Genomic DNA, 22,315 nt, shown 5'->3' on the forward strand with positions numbered 1-22,315 from the left:
ATGCTTCAGGTACAAACTTTGTTTGCTTATACTTGGATAAAGGATTAAACTAAATTTATTATTGTTTTCTAAACCAGAAGAAAGAAGAGCCACAGCACCTGAATTGTTCAAAATATTGGACGATTTTATATGCAAGGTAAATATACAGTAGAAAAATTGCATTGGCATTTACACTGATGGTGCTCGAGTTATGTCTGGAAGGTTTATCAAGTTTACAAGCCCTTGTGGGAGAAAAATCCCCACAATGTATTTGGACACAGCATGATTCATAGAGAAACTCTTGCTGCAGAGGAAATGAGTCCTGGTTTAAACATTGTATGTTAACAGCAGTTATAACCATGGTGAATTATATAAAAATGAGACCCATAAAATCAAGACTGTTTTCTGAACTTCGAAAGACATGGCTGGAACGTAACATTCAGGCTCACTATTTTACTGTGACACAAGATGGTTATCACAGGGAAAATGATTACAATGTTTATGAATTAAGATATGAAATAGTAATCTTCTTGGAAGAGGAAAATCACTAAGAAACAGAAGTTTAGAGACCACTTATTTGTGATGAAATTGAGCTACTTGGTGGAACATATTCAAGAAATTAAATATATTAAACCTACAACTCCAAGGAAAAAATACACATCTTAGAGATGAGTGACAGAGTTCATGCTTTTTGTAAAAAACTAGTTATGGAACTAAAAAGGTAAAGCAACAAAAATTGGAAATGTTTGCAAGTGTGGATGAATTTATCAAAATCTACAAGAAGTGCAACACATAAAAGTTTTATTTGTAACTATTGAAAATCATTTAACAGTATTGACAAAGGATTTTAGAAACTATTTTATAACCGACGACAACATAATGGCATTGTATGAGTGGGTTAGAAACCCATTTCAAATTAGCCATGAAGGTTTCTTAATTGAAGAAGAGGAACAATTTAGACTTCACATAAGCGATGAAAAAGACAATTTGCATCTAAATCACTGTTTTAATTTTGGGCCTGTGTTGATGAATTTTCTGCACTAAAGTCAAGAGCTTTTCATGCACTTTTGCCATTTCCAACATCTTATCTTTGTAAAATCGGGTTTTCTGCAGCGGCTGCCTTAAAAACAAAATAGTTAAGACCTCAGTTTAAATATAGAAAGAGAACTAAGAGTGTCAATTTCCATTGTATTTCATCTTCATATAAAAAGTTTTGCCCCGCAATACAGGCCCAAGGAAGCCATTCATTTTTAAATTCATTGTTATTGTTTAGTTTTAATTAGTTGCTTGGAATATTTTGCAATATTAATATGTTCCCATAAGCATAACGAGTTTATTCCATGCAATGGATTTTATACATTTTATTATTTTATTTTCAGAGTGTATTTCGTGTTTATTTTGTTTTTGTGCCAATGAATAGTTTCATTAAATGTTTTTAGTTTCAGTAAAGTGGTTTTTCAGTTTTTCCTTTGATTTCCACTTTCTTCGTGCCCTCCTTTACGTATTTTGCACCCCCCCCAAAGGGGATGCACCCCATAGGTTGAGAATCACTGATATAATGGAATAATTTCACCTGACTTGCAGAAATTTAAAATTTCAGTCAAGTCTTATGATGGTGTTGCTGTTCCAATTGTATACATTATTCTGGAAATAGTGGAGATAGAATGCATTGCACTATCCTTCTAGGCTGCATACCTAATAACACTAAAATGCTGATGAAATTGATCTTCAGGTTACTAGCCACTACAGTATGGGTTTATGTTGAAGTTCAATATAAATCAGTATCAACCAAATATTATGTATTTCAGATTGATATGTTTGTGAGTACTGCTGGATTTGTTTTAACCAGCTATCAAGCATTAAATAATTAGACTAGAGGAGATCACTTCCAGTTAACTGGAGTCAGATTATATGGGGATTTGTTTATAAAATTGAACCTTGTGTCCATTGCCAAAATATTGTTATTATTATTATTATTATTATTATATGGCTGTCTTCATAGAGTTGGAAAACTAATCATGGGAGACCAATACTAAACATTATTCACACAACACCAATCATACCTCTCCTTGAACTCATTCACTATCAGGGTGCTTGCAGCTACCTCTGGCAATCAGTTCCACTCTTTTACTCTCCAAGCAAAAAATGTAGTCTGCACAACCTTTCTAATCACTTAAACATCTAGGGATGATCCCTTGTTTTCACCTTATTTGTCAGGTATTTAAAAGTTTCTTTTGCATCAGTCTTAGAGAATCCCTTTAAGTTTCTATCATATCACTTATCTTGTGCCTGTCAAGTAAATTCTGCAACACCACAAGCCTTCAATCTGTTCTCATGAGGAGCAGTCTACAGACTTGTCACCTGCTTGGTCACTTGGTCACTCTGGATCCTCTCTGCTACCTTCTAATCTCCAAGAAACCAGGTGACCAAATTTGTGCACAGCAGTCAAGATCCAGTCAAATCATAGGCTTAGAAAAGAGGATAATAACATCCTTATCTTTACTTGTCAATTTACTTGTCATTTTCTTCAATGTCAAAGTAAACCTTCAAACTATTTTGCTGACTTTTGCAATATGACCTCTGAAATTCAACTCTGTATACTGTTACCTCTAAATCTCGAGTTCGTCAGTTTCCTGCAGTCCAATACCACCAGTGTGATACAAAGTATGAAATATTTTCTTCATAAGTGGATAGCCTTACATGTTGCAATATCAAATTGATAATCATTATTCTTTGCCCATGCTACAATTTATTTAAATCATCTTACAGGATGTTTTTATTTATATAACGAAAGATCTCACAGGATATCTACATCACCTTTATCAATTGTTATCCTCCCCAGTTTTGGATTGTCAGTAGACAACTGAATATCCCCCTCCCCCACCACCTTAAATCATTCTCTATATCTATCATTAATATACAAATTAAGGAGTAGTGGAGATTAGGATGTGGTGGAGAGGATGCAGAGACAAGTGACCAAGCTGGTGAAAGATGGACACCAGAACTCTTAAGTGCTCCAGTAGTCACCTCTTCATTTGCCTAAAGTTCATTCCATCATATACTCTCTGGTGTCCATTTGTCATCAGCCATCTCTCTCCTATCCATGCTACCAGTTTCATATTTATTTCCATTTGCTTCAACTAATGTAATAGTTTTCCATGCAGTATTCTGTCAGACACCTTTGCCAAGTCCAGCAGTATCATAGTGTAGCAGTTTCTTTTATCCAGTTCCACTGTCACTTTATTATAAAATGTGAATAAATTAGTATGGGCAGGACCTACTTTTTACAAAGCCAAGGTGCCCACCATAGAGTATCATATTCCTATTCACCCATTCCTGAATTTTACCTTTAGCTAACTTTTCCAGTACTTCAACTACCACTCCTGAAATACTAATTGCTCTGTAACTTTCTTCTTTCTTCTTTTGGTCTGTAACTTTCTTCTTTCGCAGTCTTTATATAATGGAATTGTCTTACCTTTTTTAACTTCCTTGGAACCTCACCAGAACTGAGACAGACTCCTCAGTTCTTTTGCATTAGAATAGGCAAAAGAACTGATAATGACTGTCAGTTCTTTTGCATATTCTAATAGCACATGGGCTGACATGCCATTCAGTTCCACTGTTATATTCGCATTGATATTTTTCAGTATAATGAGCACCTCCAGTTTGTCTATCTCAATTCCCACTTTAGTTTCTGTCACATTACCAATCACAAAGTCTCCACTTGGATGATAAACTCTTGCAAAGTGATTAGTAGCTGAACTACTTCTTCAGCATCTGTCCATTTCCTACCATCGACTGATTAAAGTTATCTTTCCATAATCATTCTTCCTCTTGCTCGCTGTATAGCAAAAATTAAAATAAAATAAATTTCTTTTTATGCAGCTGCTGCTTTTTATTACTACACATTCATTTTCTTCCCAATTGGTTTATCCACCTGATCCTGGGCATTCAGCATGATAATGCTTCTCTTAAATAATCCTTGAACACTTCCTATGCACTATTGACATTTTTTCTTTTTAACTTTTTATGCCATAGTATTGCTCCATTCCCACCTAAGTTTGGTATAATCACCAACATATAAACCCTTCCTTGACTGGGAATTCCATGTTTAGCAATCTCCCAGAAAAAGATTTCATGGTCACTTTCCCTAACTGGAGATGGAGTGGCTATTGTGGTTATGGATACATCTTCTGATACTATTACCAAATGCTCAAACCCCCACTCCCTTCCATCCCATGCTGTTTCGGGTAATTATAACTTAGTAACTGTATAAATTCCATTTCAAATCTTGCCATGTGTCCTTTCCATAATCTAATCCAGGGTTTCTCAAACTTTTTCTATGACGGAACACTTCACAAATCCTGAAATTTTCACGGAACACCTTGGTTATTTGATAATGTAATAATTAATACATTATCCTTGGTTATTTGATAATGTATTAATTAATACATTATCCTTGGTTATTTGATAATGTATTAATTAATAATTAATTGGTAATTTACCTGATTTTTATTATTAATTAATTTATAATTAATCATTAATTAATAATGAATTAAACATCAATTAAACATAAACATCATTAAATTAATTTGTGCTGATTTTCATTGACATATCCCATTCTGATCACCAAATATATTTATAATATTATTAAAAGTACTTACAAATGAATGCAGACTTTTTCTCCTGTGTGTGCTGGTAGTTTTCCCTTCCTTTTGTACATCCTGGAAATCTTGAGGTGGATGACTCACTATTTGTTACACAAACACCTTCAATAGAGATTTGTTAATACCAAAATTAAACAAAGTGCCTTGTCTCTTATTCATATTAGAATTTAAAGCTGTATTCCTATTACTTTTAAAAAAATCACGGCACTCCGGTTTCAGAACAAGCACTTACACACTGCAATACGAACTTGCGAAAAAAGTATTCAGTATTAATAGATTTGAGAACTGCATACAGACTAACTTTGATCTTCAATTTCAGTGGAAAAATTTTTTTTATACTTCCTTGCTTGATTGGTCACTGATATTTGTAACAGAGATGTTATTTCATTCAGTTTTGAGAACATGCCACCCATTGTTATAATCCGCTTGCAGACTTTTTTATGACCCGTCATAAACAGCGGTATTCCCTCTCCCAAATGTTGAAAGGTTTCGATGTGTGAAAATTAACGATACACAGATGTTATTAGGTGTTCGGGGTCTGAGCTTTTCGACATATTCACAAATTTTATTCTCCTCAGAATATTTCTGCTATAAAATATTTATTCATGAAAAATGCTTAGCAAACTAAAATGACAAATTTCAGAACTTCTCGCAGAACACCTATTCACCTTCCGTGGAACACTAGTGTTCTGCAGAACACAGTTTGAGAACCCCTGTTCTAATCTATATCTCCCATAATAATTGCTTATCCTGCACTTATGTTGATACTTGGCATCCAGTTTCTCAGGATTTCCTTCCCCCTTCTATAGCATCACTTAACAGTATGTTTTGTCCTGTTGGCCTTGATCTCACACTAGATAGCCTCAAATGAACCATTTCCCTCAGACCTAAAATCCTCCTTAACTTTTATTTTTCTTTGTTGAAGTTCTTCAGATATCATCAGTAATGTCCCTCCTCCTCCTCTTGTCCTATTCCTTCTTCCCTTATATTTTATCCCTGTAACTATAACATTTTCTGTCAACCAGGTCTCACTGATGCTGATAATTTTTGGTCAAGTCAAGCTGACCAATGCCAGAAATGTTTATATGCATTTCATCAACATCCACTTGGGCATACAGTTACCCTTTTGTGATCTCATTACCACCCAATTTCAGATTCAAAACCTGGGAAACTGTACTTAGCCATTCATGCTCATTTTCTCCAGGGATGTTTGACTACATCTCTAATGTAGTCAAACATCCCTGCACCTCTAATTTCCCTTATTTTGCACTTCCAACTTATCACCAAACAACACTTTCTCCAAACATCTAACAACAAAACTATTCAAATACAGTCCACCAGGCATGTACAAATCCTTTCATCCATCAGATTGACTTCCTACATCTATAAATTATACACCATTCCTCTTGAGTAATCTTCTCATTTACTCATTAGCAATCATGGCGCTTGTTCTCGAACACTCTGCATATTCCCAGTTTATCACTCTATCACAGCATGAGGGATGAAAGTCAGTGGGAAACCACCATTCACTTTCATCCCTCCTACTGTGCCAACATTCCAAAAATTTCTCCACTCACTGAAGGTCATGTTTTGTTCTGTGAAGGAATTCATATAAGGTTCTATTTCTCTCCATTTCTGGCATTTGTTTATATTGTGTTCAGTCAGATCTTTCATACTGTCATTCACATTTCATTCCCTACTGCTCATTCCTTCCACTACGTTCTCTAATCGCTTTCACTATCTTCCTTACATCATTAATATTAGTCATATTAGCCTGCCTGGTTGGCCAAGTGGTCAATGCATCCTGTCTCCAGCCCAAAGGCTACAGGTTTGAATCCCACCGTGGGCATGAACATTTGTGATTGTCTGAGAAAATGCTAGTGGTGATGATGGGCAGTAGATGGCATTGGTGTATATGATGATGGTAATTGTAGTTGGTGGATTGAGTGGTGGACACAGAGAGTTGTAGAGTAGTTGCCCTCCCTTGATGAGTCCAAAGACTCATCAAGGGAGGGCAACTACTCTACATAACACCTCCAGGTGTTATGTAATAACACCTGGAGGTGTTATGTAATAATAATAATCTCATTATCCTGCTTTTGACATGCTTCTTGCAATTGCTCATGCACATTTCTAACACATGCCACATCTCATAAAATCCCTCATATTGAAATTATTGAATATGAAAGCCACTGCTACCATTGTCTTGTATACATTGACTAATGTAAAATGCAAAAATGCTTTTTAAACATTACACATAATGTGATTTGCAAATGAACATACTCAAGTATGCAGTCCAAAGTAAGGAAAGTACTACCAATAATGATTAGCGATATCATGAACATTTATTAAAATACAAAACATCTGAATAACAGTACAATGGATGATGCTAGTGATGCTGCTCACATAAACAGAACTTTTATGTGATTCTTTTTAACAAAGGAACTTAGTACAAAATGAAGGGAGTTTTACTTCACGTTTGAATTACTTAAAAACTCAAAAAAGCTTTCTTTGATTTTCTTTAGCTTTATTTTTCATTCCTATTCTATTTTTTCATTCATTTTAGCTTTATTTTTCTTTCCTGTTCAACTGTTTTTGCAAACCTTTGAGTAACTTTGTTCTTTTCCTTATACTTTCAGAGCAGTTTTTCAGTTTTTCAATTGTACAGGTGTTTTTCTCACTCCTCTCAAAGTTCATATAGCACAATAATCCCCCACCCCATCCCATGATGTGTAAGAAGGAAAAATAGTTCTTTATTGTTCTCCCCTTTTATCACACTGCATATAGTTTTATTGAAAACATGTATGCATTAGTGAAGTAACATAATGTGTCTTGATGTTAAAAGAATAAAAGAAATAGCATAGCATTTATTAAATGTTGAATTTAGTAATCTGTGTTGACAGCATTATGTTGTTTAAGGAAATTAACAATGTAGACTAGATAATAACTGACTGTCTGCCAATGAGGGTTTCCCATATGAGAGGCAGTTTGATACAATCCTATTTGTTGAGGTTGGGATAGTTGGTAAGAGGTGCAGCAGATTCGAGGAAAAACTCTTGAATTTAAATTTGCTTCTGTAGAGTAAGATGGCTTTTTTCCTCCCCAACAGATCCTGTGCCAGGTATTCAGAGCATGGCCTGCTAATCCTGAACAGCTATAGTGATGGAAACAGATGTAATCCTGTAACTCTGATATACCAATATTGGCTGTCTTACCTGTTTGTCCATAGTATGAACAGTTGCAGCTGAAGGGTACCTGGTACACTCCGGGTAAATCTAGAGGTTTTAAGTGTTCTTTGGGTGGGGGAGCAGAGAAGGGTTGGTAGCTTTCAGTGCAGTTTATAAGTGGTCACTAGATTGTACTTTTTTAAAATCTTGGCCACCTTTCCTGAGATGCCATCAACATCCCCTGTATTCATTGCTGTAATCTGAAAGCAGACAAGAGCAGTGTTACTCTCATTTTAAACTATACAAATTACAATAAAAAAACGACCACCCTTCTTAAAGACTGATCCATCTACAATCAACTAAATTATGACTCCACCTACACACAGATCACAACTGTCCATAGATTGCTAAAAAATGTCACTTTCTGGGCAGCAGATGTGACCAACAAACTAATACCCTACAATTACGGACTTCCAAAAATTCATAAAGAGGATGTACCTCTACACCTACAAACTAGCTAAACATTTAGCCAAAGTGCTTTCTCATTCTACTGGCAATAGCAGTACGAGAAAACTCTGCAACATTGACTTAATGGTCAGCTTCAATGTCTCTTCCTTATTCATAAATTTCCCACAAAAGGATATCTTGGCTCTTATTCAAGCAGAATTTTGTCCTGATATCTGAGCCCTGTTTCAGTTCACTATGAACTTGAGCTATTTTGTTTAGCAAGGAAAATTCTACAATCTATTAGAGCATGAGGGTGTGTGTATGTGTGTTACATATATATGCTTTTTTTTTTTAAAAAAAAAAAGCATATATATGTTAAAAACAATAGATGTCAGTACTTATTCTTTGTTGGCAGAAAAACTTGCATATCTGTAGGCATTATTGAAGTAATGGTAAAATTAGTTAGGAATAGAATATAGGATTGCTTTGATAGACATGATTCACTGTGTGTTGGCCAGCATGGATCTTCCTTAGTAATCATCCTTGTATTTTGTGATACAGTAATGAATGTGTTAGATGATGGCAACTCGTGTATTCTTGGACTTTGTAAAGGCATCTGAAAGACTCTATGTGATGTGTTGGAGTGTGATCTGGGAAGATTGGTGTATATATAATAAATTAGTAAAATGAATAGAGGATTGAATATCTGAATGATAGTACTAAGTCGTGTATTGGAACAACATCTTAGAAAAATAATGAAGACAATTAGTGCATGCCACTGTGTTCTTTTTTGTGCTCTTACTGGTGACATAGGATATCCATTTGTTAGCTTATGCTGTGAAATTGGGCAGTTGGGTGAAAGTCAGCTGGAGAGCCATTCTCTGAGCAAAAGAATCAGAGAATGTAAGAAGTGAAGTGAAAGATTGGGAGAATTATACTGACGAGACTAAAATGGTTGTAAATGGGAATAGCAGTAATTGGAGAGCTAATAATAAGAGAACAAGAATGCAAGATGAACAGGGAGACATAGTATAAAGAGATGCATGTTGGAATTAGTATGAATTTGTGTATGGGGTAGTCTGTATAGGAATGGGATAGTCTGAGATGTGAGGGGGGGGGGTATTTGAGACTGAAGAGAGATATGGTATAAATGGTGATTGGGCAAGGGCATGTGTGAGGAAATCATGACCAACAAGTGGCATGGTTATAGACATAAAAGTAAATTGCTGTGTTTATTAAAAAAACATACTAAGAGCATCAGAAATAATAATAATAATAATCATTATTATTATATTCCAATCATTCCCAATTCTCCATGCAAAAAACCTGTTTCTCACTCCCTTGCTCACACCCTCCTTATATAGCTTCCAGGAATGACCTCTTCTCCTACCATTTTATGAAAAACCTCTTCAACATTAATCCTATAACCCCTTACTAACTTGTATGTCTCTATCATATTACCCCTCCTCCTCCTCCTCCTATCTGCTAGACTGCAAATTGCATTGTCTCAACCTTTTGTCATATTCAACATTCCAGAGATCAGAAACTATTTTAGTCAATCACCTCTGGATCCTCTCCATCATCTCTTCATCCTTTTGAAAACCAGGTGACCAAATCTGTGCACAGTAGTCCATATGTGGCCTAATCAAGCCTTATACATGGAACCAGAATCTCCTTACTTCTACACGTCCATGTCATCTGCATTATTCGTTGTCCTCAGAATTTTGGCATTATGTCCTGTAAATTTTAGGTCCTTATCCACCACCATCATCCCAAGATCTCTTATTTCCTCCACCTCCAATAATATATCCCTACCACAAGTAAATTTTATATCCTGTCTTCGTTTTCTAAATTTTAAAACCTTACATTTCGCAACATTGAACTGGTATCCCCACTCCCATGCCTACTCACTCAGTCTATTCAAGTCTTCTTGTAAGGCCACATTTGTTCTACTCTTCATAGCTCTTCCCAACTTTGTATCTTGTGCAAACAACTGAATATCCCCAATATTATCAACATATAAACAGCAATGGTCTGAAAACAGACCCCCAAGGCACACCACCAGTTTTGACCTTTATCGAGGTCTGATCTGATGAGACCTCAATAAAGGTTGAAACAGTCTGGGTAGTAGCCTTTTCCATAATGCATCACATTATACACATCTGTAAGGATGCGTATGTAAATGTGAGGATGTTTTTTGCATTATTGAATGCTAAGGCAATTGATATGAAGTCATTAGCCTCTATGTATAAGTAGCCCAGTCCTGAAGATACTTTACTTGGTTTAAAGGATTAAACCAAGAAGATAATTTCTTGGCATTTTTTGATTTATAGTATAAGAAAGTGAGAAAACTTTCAACATTTCATAAGGATGTTCATCCTCATCAGTGTGAAATCACGAGAAGCTCAGGTATAGAGGAAATAGGAGAGGGTGGCTTAATTGTGAATGAGCAGTGGATATATGAAGAATGAAATAAGTTTGATGTCAAAAGGCAATAGCATTTGATCATTTATTACCATGTGTCTTAAGGGAGTTGGATAAAGGTGGTGATAATGCTGTGGCTACAAATTATAGACCAATCTGTATATCTTGGAATTGTGGTAAGGTATTGGAGAAATTAATAAGAGCTAAGATACAGAAATGGATTGTTAACAGCAGTATCCTCATATTTTACAAATTTGCATATGCACTATAACAAGGTGATGAATGCATTGGATGTGGGGAGATGCATGTGTGGTACTATACTTAATTCAAGCTGCTAACTAAATTGAAACGGATGGAGTGGTTAAGACTTCTTATTGTGCTATCTTCTATCGAAGGTCAGCGACCATCTTGGCGAACAAACTGCGGTCTTGTGCTAATCTGAGCAGTTGTGCACTGCTCTTTCCTGTCCATGTCTTGATGTTGTCAAACCATGATATTCTTTTTCTTCCTCTAGTTCCTTTGCCATCAATTCTTCCTACCAAAATAGTTTGTAGAAGTTGGTATTTGCTGTTTCTCATGATGTGGCCAAGATATGATGTTTTTCATTTCTTGATTATTTGTACAAGATGTTTAGCTTTGCCAATGGATTTTAAGTCTATTCATTAGTAATTTTTTCTGTCCATGATATCTTCAGCATTCTTCTGTATGGCCACATCTCAAAGGCTTCGATTTTCTTGATGGTTGTCGCCTTCAATGTCCATGTTTCAACTCCATAGAGCAGAATAGACCACACGTAACATTTCAGCATTCGGCATCTGACTTCCATGTTTAGGTCTTTATTGCAGAATAGTGTTCTCATTTTCATGAAGGACTGCCGTGCAACTTCAATCCTTGTCTTTATATCTATTTCTGGATCCCACCGTTCATTAAGCCAACAACCAAGATATTTATATCTTGACACTTGATCAATATTTTTCCCATTGAGTGTCAGTTTCATTGATGAGGCTAGATGTTTGCTGATGATCATGTATTTTGTTTTGTTGATGTTTATATTTATTCCCATTCTTTGGCTTTCTATGTATACTCTGTCAATGAGTTTTTGGAGATCCATAATGTTATCTGCAATTAGCACGGTGTCATCTGCATATCGTAGGTTGTTAACAATCTTTCCATTTATTGTGATTCCCTCTGGACATTCTTCCAATGCTTTTTTAAAGATTACCTCTGCGTATATGTTGAACAGGAGTGGTGAGAGCACACATCCTTGTCTCACTCCTCTTTTGATGTTAATATCACTGGTGGTAATGTTGTCTAATTGAACGGTAGCTGACTGATTCCAATACAGATTTGTTATTAGTCTTATGTCTTGTTTGTCTAGCCTTGTTTGTTGAAGGACTTCTATTAAGTTAGTGTGTCTGACTTTGACGAATGCTTTTTCAAAATCTATGAAACACATAAAGACAGATTTCTGTTTTTCTATGCATTTTTGTATCAATATTTGGGTACAGAAAAGGGCCTCTCTAGTACCAAAACCATTCCGAAAGCCGAATTGCGTTTCACTTAGAGTTTCTTCACTTTTTCTATAAATGCGATTCTGAATTACTTTCAAAAATATTTTTAATGTTTGGCTCATTAGACTAATAAGTTGGAAGTCACCACAGGAATTCGCTTTGGGTTTCTTTGGGATAGTGATAAATGTAGATTTGAGCCAATCTGATGGAAATTCATCACTTTCATATATTTCATTAAATAGTTTTTCAAGAAGTTTAATGTTATCTGGTTCTATTAATTTTAAAAATTCTGTTTGCACACCATCTGGTCCACTGGCTTTTCCTGTTTTACTTGTTCGTATAGCATTCTCTATTTCGCATTTCATGATTGCTGGTCCTTGAATGTTATCTTTTATATTTATAGGCTTCTGTCTAGTATCATTGAAAAGTTCTGTTACATATTTTATCCAAATCGTGCTTTATTCTCTTCTTCTAGAACTATTTTTTCATTTTCGTCTCTTAGAGACACTATTTGCTTTTTCCTCAGTTTTCCGGAAATTTCGTTGATTTTCTTATACAGATTGAAATTATCATGTTTCTTCTGAAGCAGTTCAATTTCAGTACATAAATTTTTCATCCAATTTTCCTTGGCTTCTTTTATTTTTTTCTTAATGATGTTATGTATTTCTGTATACTTGGCTAGGTCTTTGTTTTTGTACATTCTTCTTGTATCAATAAGAGAAAGAATCTCATCTGTCATCCATTCCTGTTGTTTTATATTATTCACATAACCTACTTCTTCAATACTTGTTGTTACGATGGCATTCTTTAAGCTATTCCAAAGAGATTCCACACTTTTATTTTCTTCTATGTTAATCTGTTGTAATCGCAGGTTAAGCTGTGTCTTGGCACTTTTATTTATGTTCGGGTCTTTCAGTTTTTCTACATCAATTTTCTTTTTTCTTCTTTTGTGATTTTTTAGCTGATTTTAATCTAAGACGTACTTCTGCAACTATGGGATTGTGGTCTGATGAGATATCTGCTCCAGGAATCTTTTATTTATCAGTATATAATCAATTTGATTTCGGACAATGTTATGTTGGTTATCTTGAGGCGATTTCCAAGTGTACAGTCTTCTGGGTGGAAGTTTAAACCAGGTATTTGCTATTGTTAGATCTTCTTCCTGACAGAACTGGACTAGGCGATCTCCTCTGTCATTTCTGGTGCCTAAGCCATGTTCGCCAACAATTTCTCCATCACCCCCTCTTCCTACTTTTGCATTGAAGTCACCTATCACTATGTTTATATCATGTTTCTTTGTTAGGTTTTTAATCTCTTTTAGGTGTTCATAAAACTCTTCAACATCTTCTTCACTTTTGTCAGCTGTGGGTGCATAAGCTTGGATGATATTTATGTTAACGGGGTTTCCCTTAAGTTGTAACAGCATTATCCTTTCAGAAAATGGAATCCAATTTAGTACTGATTTATTGATTTCTTCATCTACTATTATAGCTACACCATGTCGATGTTTGTTCTCATCATTCCCAGAGTAATACATTGTTGTATTATCTTGTTGACACTTTCCAGATCCTGGCCATCTTGTCTCGCAAATTCCCAAAATCCGGATGCCCAGCCTCTTCATTTCTCTTGTGGCATTTCTTAATTTGCCAGCTTCATACAGAGTTCTGACATTGCAAGTTGCAATTTTAAAAGTGGACACCATTTTGAGCCCGGAGATTCTTCGCACCCCTGTCCCATTTAAGGGACGCCGGGAACTTGGGGCCAATTGTAAGGGTTTTCTTGCCATGGTGGTTGTTCTGGAGATAAGGTAGAGCAGTAGTTTCTCCGTTTGCTTTCTGCTCCGCAGTATTACAGACGTACACAATATAATCATATTGCCATCTGCAAATCTCTGATCACAAGCTTTTCCGTCATCATTTGGCTTCAACCGTGTGTCAGTACTGACAATGCTGCTTCCCAATGTCAGGGGCAGTGACCCCAGCAGGTACTTATTTAATGGCGGCACTACTCGCCATGTCACCGAGTTGTCATTGGGCTTTGTGAGGTTTTAAGTGAGACAGAGTTGCCACTTCTGCTCCCCCACGCCCTGATAGCTCAGTCGCTGTTGGTCCACGGCTGCTTATTCGCCAGATTGCTCTGCTTATATCGCAGCTAGCCTCCATATCTGAAGGCTGTTCCCCGATCCGCCACCTGGGGATGCACCCGGTAGTAGTCAGCTCTGCCCCGGGTAGACTAGTGAGTTAAATAAATTACCAACTATCAGATAGGCATTAGCAAGTTATATATGGGGATACAGTATCCCAAAAAAGGAAAGTCACTAATGATATGCAGCAGTGGTCTGTTTTGGGCTATTGTTGTTCAACTTTTATATTAATAATATTGGGATGGGTTTAACTGGAGATGTGTAAATGTTTGCAGATAATGTAAAATTGGGGAGAACGACGCATCAACAGATGATGTAGCTCTACAGAAAGACAAATGGATTATATGAGTAGGCAGGTAAATGAAATTGTCACTTGAATGTTCCAATGTGTAAGGTTCCGAAATTTTGTATTCAACAATGTGATGCAAAGTGTACCCTAGGTGGGGGAACTTTGAAGGATCTGGGAGTTGTGGTGGACAAAGGCAACTGAAGTTCAGGAGACATGTTGCGCAAGTTGTAAGGTCATCCCATTGAATTATGGCAGCGATATGGGGAACCTTGACATGCAGAAATAAGAGGTTATTACTTCCATTGTAACATAATCCATAACTTTGGTCACTTGGCTTTTACGTCAGTTCAATCAGGATATGTTAGAAAGGGTCCAGGAAAGATTCATGACAATCTCATCATGAAGATTGATGAGATTTGAGATCTGAGGCAACAGCCAACAGTGGCTTGAAGTTCAAAGGCACATTCTGCAAGTTTTGCAAAAATCACACATTACTTCTATGATGAGACACATGTTGGCAGGTGGAGATAAGCAGATGGTTATGCCACTGTATAAAGCATTGGCCACACCACAGAGATTGTTGTATTCAGATTTGGTCACCTAGCTTTTGTTGTGAACTGTGTGTAAACTGTGAAGAATGCCAAGACACAATCTAGATTCTGAAATGTTAGTCATGTGAAGACTAACAGGTGAAAAGGTAAAAAGTGTAAATTGCAGACTTACATTACTGGCTTAATAGATAAGTGGAAAAGAAGTTGGTGAAAGGAATTGACTGGATTAACACAAAAGGGATTATACATAGCTATGTGGGCAATGTTTCCTTCAGCTGTATGCATGTGCACAAAATTTTTGCTTTCAGAATTTTGAATTCACAGTCAATAATTTTTGAACATACTAAAAAGGCATGTCACTTATTTTATTTAGTAATTTCTCTAGTGTCTCCACGGCAATATTATCCTAATTAATTCCAACTTAATACACTATTATTAGTTACTTTTAGCCTGCATTATGTGAGTGAACTGCTTCTGACATCAGCAAGTTGCAAAGTATACTGTTTAGATTGTCTACTGTCTAGACCAGTGGTTGCCAAAGTGGTCGATATCGACCCCCAGGGGTCGATATAACATTGTTAGGGGTCGATTCGGGCTCAGGGGTCAATTGGGAGTCGATAAAAAAAATATAAGACATCATTGTACGGGTAATATTTAATTCCGTTAACTTGGATTACCTCCATCCTGAATGACAATGCAATTAAGAGTGAATCGTGGTTACGGTGACATGAACAGGACCTGTAATATGGAGCAAGGTCATGAAAATAGTTTCGGAGGCCAGTCAAACAGACCAAAATGACGTATTTACCAATAAATCGATGTCAGTGGTTCCCGCCCAGCCGGTGCGCATTGGAAGCGAGATTGCAACACGTGCATGGTTGCTTATTTACTTATACTTACAGGTATTCGATCCCAGTCTCATTTTTGCACATCGACATACAAGTGAGCATTAATGTTCTAAAATTCATCAACATACATGTTATAATTCAATCGTTTTCATTCAAGAACTAAACTTCTCTATGTTGAAGAGTTGAGCAGGGCTGGTAGTTTTGTACATCCTATAGAAATACGTGAGTAGGTATATTATTTAGCCTTATTACTTTTGCTCAGTGACTTCAATTTTAATTATTTTGTTACAACCCCAGTAACCACAATGGCAGCTTCAGATTCTAAAAAGAAATACAGACAATATTCGTTAGAATATTTGAAACTTGGATTTATTGCTTCATTAAGAAACAAAACGAGGTCTATGTGTCTTCTTTGTGAAAAAACGTTTAGTAACGATGCAATGAAATCAGCAAAAATAAAAGATCATCTTCAAAGACTCCATCCCGATAAGAAAGATAAAGATCTTGACTTTTTTAAAGAACTGAAAGAGAAATGCACACATCGACCAACTATAAAATAATTTATGAAAGCACCTGCCGAAGCTGACAATAAACAAGGATTAACAGCCTCCTACAATATTTCTTTTAATATAGCAAAAAAAGGAAAACCATATGCAATTGCAGAGGACATTGTTATACCTGCAATCAAAGAAGTAATTGAAACCATAATGAAAAAAGATTCTGGCCCTGTTTTAAAATGCTTACCATTGAGTGTGAATACCGTGAAAAGACGTATTGGTGAAATGGCTAAAGATGTAGAAAAAACTGTAGTATCAAAAATAGTAAGTTCTCCATCTGACTTGATGAAACTACATTCGATAGTGCTTCTAGTCTTATGACTTATGTAAGATATTATTGTAAAACCTAACATCAAATTATTGACAAATTTTTATTTGCAAAATATCTTGAAAGTGATGGAATGGGGTTGACAATTTTTCAGCGACTGGAGGAATATTTAAATAAGTATGATATTCCATTTACTAATATAACAGCAGTAGCCACAGATGGCGCACCTGCAATGGTGGGCCGTTATCGAGGTTTCGCTGCCTTTCTGAAAGAAAAAGTTCAAAGTGTACATACTATTCACTGTGTGTTACACCGAAACTATTTGGTGGCAAAAACTCTCAGTGACAAACTGCATGATACTCTAAGAGTGTGTGTATTAAATCTATTAATCAAATTAGAGCTCATCCTCTTAAATCGCGATTGTTTGCCAAACTTTGTGAAAAAAATGAAGTATCAAGCCAATTACTCTTGCATAATGAAGTAAGATGGTTGTCTAGAGGTGCAAGTCTACAAAGATTCGTTGAATTGTTCGACTCAACCCTAGAGGTTCTTACAGATGTTAATTTGTTTTTGAGTGATGAACTGAAGAGAAATAAGAATCATATTTTCTACTTGGCAGACATATTTTAAAATTTAATGACGTACAGACCCATCTACAAGGTAAAGATGTCACGATTATTCAAGCTCGGACGATTCTTTTAGGCTTCCAAGCTAAATTAGCCTTATTTAAATCATCATTGTTACAAAAAGATTTTCAGTACTTATCGAATCTACGGCAATTGTAAATAAAAGATGAATACTTAGAAATATACAGAAAACATCTTCAAAATTTGAGCGATGATTTTAAATTGCGCTTTGCAGATTTTGAAAACATGCACATTCCAGATTGGGTTATCATGCCATTTTCTGCAGATATTGAAAATATTGAATGTAACTTACAAGATGAACTTATTGAATTGTCAGTTGATCTTGAAGCTAAGACACTTTTCAAAAATAGGACTTTAAGTTACTTTTGGACGAATATAAATGTTGTAGAAAAAATATCCAAAACTTTCTGAAGTGGTACTCCCCTTTTTGCTTGCATTTCCAAGTTCGTACATGGTTGAAGCTGGTTTCAGCCATGTTAATTCCATTTTAACAAAACAAAGAAATAAGCTAGATATGGAATTCCATGGCGATTTAAGGCTGAAACTTACTAATTTTGAATCCAATATTGCTAATCTTGTCAAGAGTGACGAAGCACACCCTTCACATTGACAACATTAGTAAATTGTATACAAAGTTAATAAGTCTTATTTTCATATATATGAGGAAGATTGTATTATTGTTATTTTTTATCTAAATTAAATTTTATATTTTATATATTATTTATGCCTCCTATCATAAGGAGGATAAATAATATATAAAATTATTTTTATATATTATGTTAAGAAGGATGTCAAAAACAAAAACCTATCCCTTTGACGTTAAGCCAATATATATATACTATATTATACATACAATAAACACTGTAACTCTAAAATAAACAATCTAAAAATTCACATAAGCATCTTTTTTATTTGTCCTATTATAATTACGTAATACTAAAATAGAGGGGGTCAATAAAAAGTCGAGAAACTCTTGAAGGGGTCGACGGTCAAAGAAGTTTGGCGACCCCTGGTCTAGACAGTACAGTCACTTGAACTCATGTAAATGGTGATGAATATTTGTAGCTATGCAGATTTAAGCAAATTAAATCCCATATCTGAGGAGTGGGGTTGGGGAAGTTTCTTAGAGAGCCAGAAATAAGCTAGTATGCATGTTTACAAATGCTAGAAGTATTTGAATAAAGGATATGAAATTGTAGCATTAATAGAGTATATTCACCCAAAAAAGTCTTGAGAATAAGTAAGACATGATTAGATGAGAATAGCATTCTGACAGGAATAGAGTTGGATGGATATATTTTTCATGAGGATAAACAAGATAGAAGGGGAAGGAGCGCCATTGATGGTAGCAGGGAGTTATTTCCAGCTAAAGTGGAGAAGTGCTTTTGAAGTAGTATGGTGTGAGGTGGAGGTGAACAGAATGAAGTATATAATTTGATGTTAGTATAGACCTAGTAATGTGGAGTGCAGTGAGATGGAAATGTAGGCAAATAAGTTGAGCTACTAAGAAAAATGTGATCATTATGGGTGACTTTAATTATGGTAGTATGGAATGAAGAAGATACATCATATGGGAGCAAAGAGAATGAATTTCTTGAATTCTTGATGGATTACCTTAGACAGTACATAACAGAGGGTATTCAAAGATCAAGGATCTCAGATTTGATTATCTCATCAGAGGATGTTATTGTAAGTGAAGTATTGAATCTCCCAGGAGTTGGTGAGAGTGGCCATGAGGTGAATAACAGTTTTCAGCTATATCATGGAATGAAGAATTGGAAGGTAAGTAGGTGAGTGCTGCTTGGATGTTCAGGAACTATTGCAGAGGCAATGTCTCAATGCATTTCAAAGGTCAAGAGGTCAAATACAGTGGGTGTGAAATGAATGAATGAAGAGGTGAAGAATGCAGTTTGGAAGAAGGCATTATGAAGGCAGAAAAGATGAGTGGTTATCATAGTCAGTTGCACAAGGAGTACAGAGTGCAGGCAAGAGAAGTAACTCGCGTGGTAAGGGTAGCAAAAGTGCAAAAGTTAGCTAATGGGGCCCAAAGAAATCCTACAGAGTTTTTTCAATATGTGGCTAGTAGAGGAATGAATGTTAATGAAAGATGATACTGGTTGGAGAGAATGATAACCACTGAGGAGAATATAGCAGAAATGTTGAATGAGTAGTTCATAAAGGTATTGCATCTTGAAACTAGCATCATGCAGAATTTGAGAGCAGTGACAAAGCAGAAGGAGAAGCTACTGATTGCGAATGAGCAGGAAGTATATGAGGAATTTAGTAAACTTGATGTTAATAAAGCCGTAGGACTTGATGGTATATCACTGTGTGTCTAGCTTTTAATTTTCCCTCTTTAACTTGGGTCTTAGACTTGCCCAAGTTCCAAAGGAGTTGAAAGAGGGCAAAATTTTTGCATTCATAAAGGGGATGATAAGGCTAAAGCTTCGAATTACAAACCAGTCTGTTTGTCTACTGCATGGGTTTACTAAGGAAGGACATTTTTTAGTAATCTATTTATTTACTATAATAAGGTGACAGGTGCATTGGATAAAGGGGCAGCATACACTGGGATATATTTAGGTTTTGCTGATGCCTTTGATTGATTTCCACATGCCAAGCTGGTAATTAAACTGGAACAGATGGGATTGGATAATAGATTAGTGCATTGGATTGGAGATTGGCTTTCTGATAGTTATCAGCAGATTGTGTATGGGGGAATAATCCAGAAGAGGAAATCCACTAGTGGTGTGCCCAAGGATCTGTTTTGGAGCCACTGATGTTTAATTTGTATGTAAATGATACTAGGAAGGACTTGAATGGTGATATACAGTTATTTGCAGATGATGCAAAGTTGGAAAGAATTATGTGCAGTACAATGGATGTTGTAGCTTTTCGAGGGGATTTGAATAGACTTTCTGAATGAGCAAATAATTAAGGTTTCCAGTTCCAGCAAAATGTAAGGTTTTGAAGATTGGAAAGCACAGATCGGATGCAGAGTATAAGATTGGTAGGGATATCTTAGAAGATGTGGAGAAAATGAGGGACGTGGGGGTGTTGGTGGAGATATTTTACTAAAATTGTGAGGACAGCGCAACACATTATGGCAAAGATGTCGAGAACACTGATATGTAGGAGTATGGATGTTATGATTCCATTGTATAAGGTTTTGATGAGATGCATGTGAATTACTGTTTACACATTTGATTACCTGGTTTTCAAAAAGATGAAGGAATGTCGGAAAGGGTTCAGATACTGTTGTCTAAGGTTGTTTCTGGTCTCTGGAATGTTGAGTGTGAAGACTAATTGAGGGAATGCAATCTTCAGAATCTAGTGGATAGAAGGAAAAAGGGGACATGATCGAGGCATATAAGTTTGGGTCATTACTGGATTAATATGGATCAGATTTTTCATACAGTGGGTGGTGATAGGGAAGAACAAGAAGTCATCCCCAGAAGCTGTATAATATGTGAGCAGTGTGGTGAAGAACGAGTTTTTTTTGCATGGAGAGTGGTAGGTGGTTGGAATGCATTCAGGTTATGGTATGATAAGCTGTGTGTGCGTGTGATAGAAGACTTCCCACTATGAATTGTTTGACTGCAATGAGGTATGATAATAATACTAATATTAATTGATTATTTCTTTCTCCTTAATCACTATCATTATGAAGGTAGAAAAGATGTTGCACCTGTTGTGTTATAAGTCTTGTGACTGTTCATGCATGAGGTCATCATATAAAAAAAATGTTAACTTATTGGTGAGGTCTTGGTGGATGAGGACCTGAAATTTTGGGGACATTTTGCTGAAGCTGCGGAACAGCTCTGCGCATTATGGCAATGATGCAAAGAACTCTGAAATGTAATAAGGTTGTTATGATTCCTTTGTGTAAGGCTTTATCATTAAAGATGTTGCAAAAAAAAACAAAAAAACTGAAGCATTATTTTAGTCTAAACGATAGGTTTTATAAGTGCCATTTCTTTTAAATTAATATCATTTTGAATTTTATGCTCTACAAATTTTTGAATTAAAAACAATTTAGAATAGTTGAATACAGAAGATTACAATTATTGGACCACACGTTTCCTTTTCCTCCAGTAACATGACTTGCATGTTATGGAAACATGGGCTTTTGTTTATGGAATCAATCTTAGCAACTTCTTGTTCAGGTTGAGTATAAAATTGAAATTGATATTAATTTAAAAGAAATGAGACTGAAAAGAATACTCTATTTATTTATTTATTTACTTATTTTTGTTTGTTTTTATGATCATCAGGATGGAGATACCCCTCTCATGAAGGCTACAAGAAGCAGAAATATAGAAAATGTTCAGATGTTGGTGGATAAAAAAGCAAAGGTTTCTGCAACAGATAAGGTGCTTTAACTTTATATTTTTAAAATATTTTAAAGTCTAATACTAATAATTTATGCTATATTCTATTAATTTCGAAAAATATAAAGATTATATAACGTGATTATTATTATATGGACTTCTTCACAGAAGCCAAAAATTCATCATGGAAGGTCTGTTGTAACCATTATTCCTATCATATTTTTTCTTAAATTCATTCACTGGCAAAACACACAACTATTTCTGGCAACTCTTTCCACTTGTTTACAACTCTCCAAGAGGGAGAAAAAAATCTAGTTCTCATACTTTTATCCCAATTCCCTTTGTTATATATTGAACAGTTTCTTCTGCATAAATCTTATAAAACCCTTTTAGTAACTTATATGTTTCTATTACATTTCCCTTTTTTCTGTATATTAATCGAATTTTCTAAACCATAAACCTTCAATCTGTCTTATTAGGCAATAT

The 22,315-nt window shown here is 35.5% G+C and overlaps 1 protein-coding gene across 2 annotated transcripts in view; it reads left to right on the plus strand.

Moving 5' to 3' along the window:
* The window catches only part of Arms (Ankyrin repeat-rich membrane spanning), a 640,210-nt gene that overhangs the window by 233,999 nt on the left and 383,896 nt on the right, over positions 1 to 22,315 (plus strand). For both annotated transcript variants that reach the window (XM_090402051.1, XM_090402052.1), the window contains exon 10: positions 21,773 to 21,871. In XM_090402051.1, the coding sequence (XP_090258177.1) occupies positions 21,773 to 21,871 (99 nt within the window). The remainder of the gene's footprint in view (positions 1 to 21,772; positions 21,872 to 22,315) is intronic.

Source organism: Typopeltis vanoorti, chromosome 12 (assembly GCF_054136105.1).
Source record: "Typopeltis vanoorti isolate ZY-2024b chromosome 12, IOZ_Tvanoo_1.0, whole genome shotgun sequence".
Taxonomy (NCBI): domain Eukaryota; kingdom Metazoa; phylum Arthropoda; class Arachnida; order Uropygi; family Thelyphonidae; genus Typopeltis; species Typopeltis vanoorti.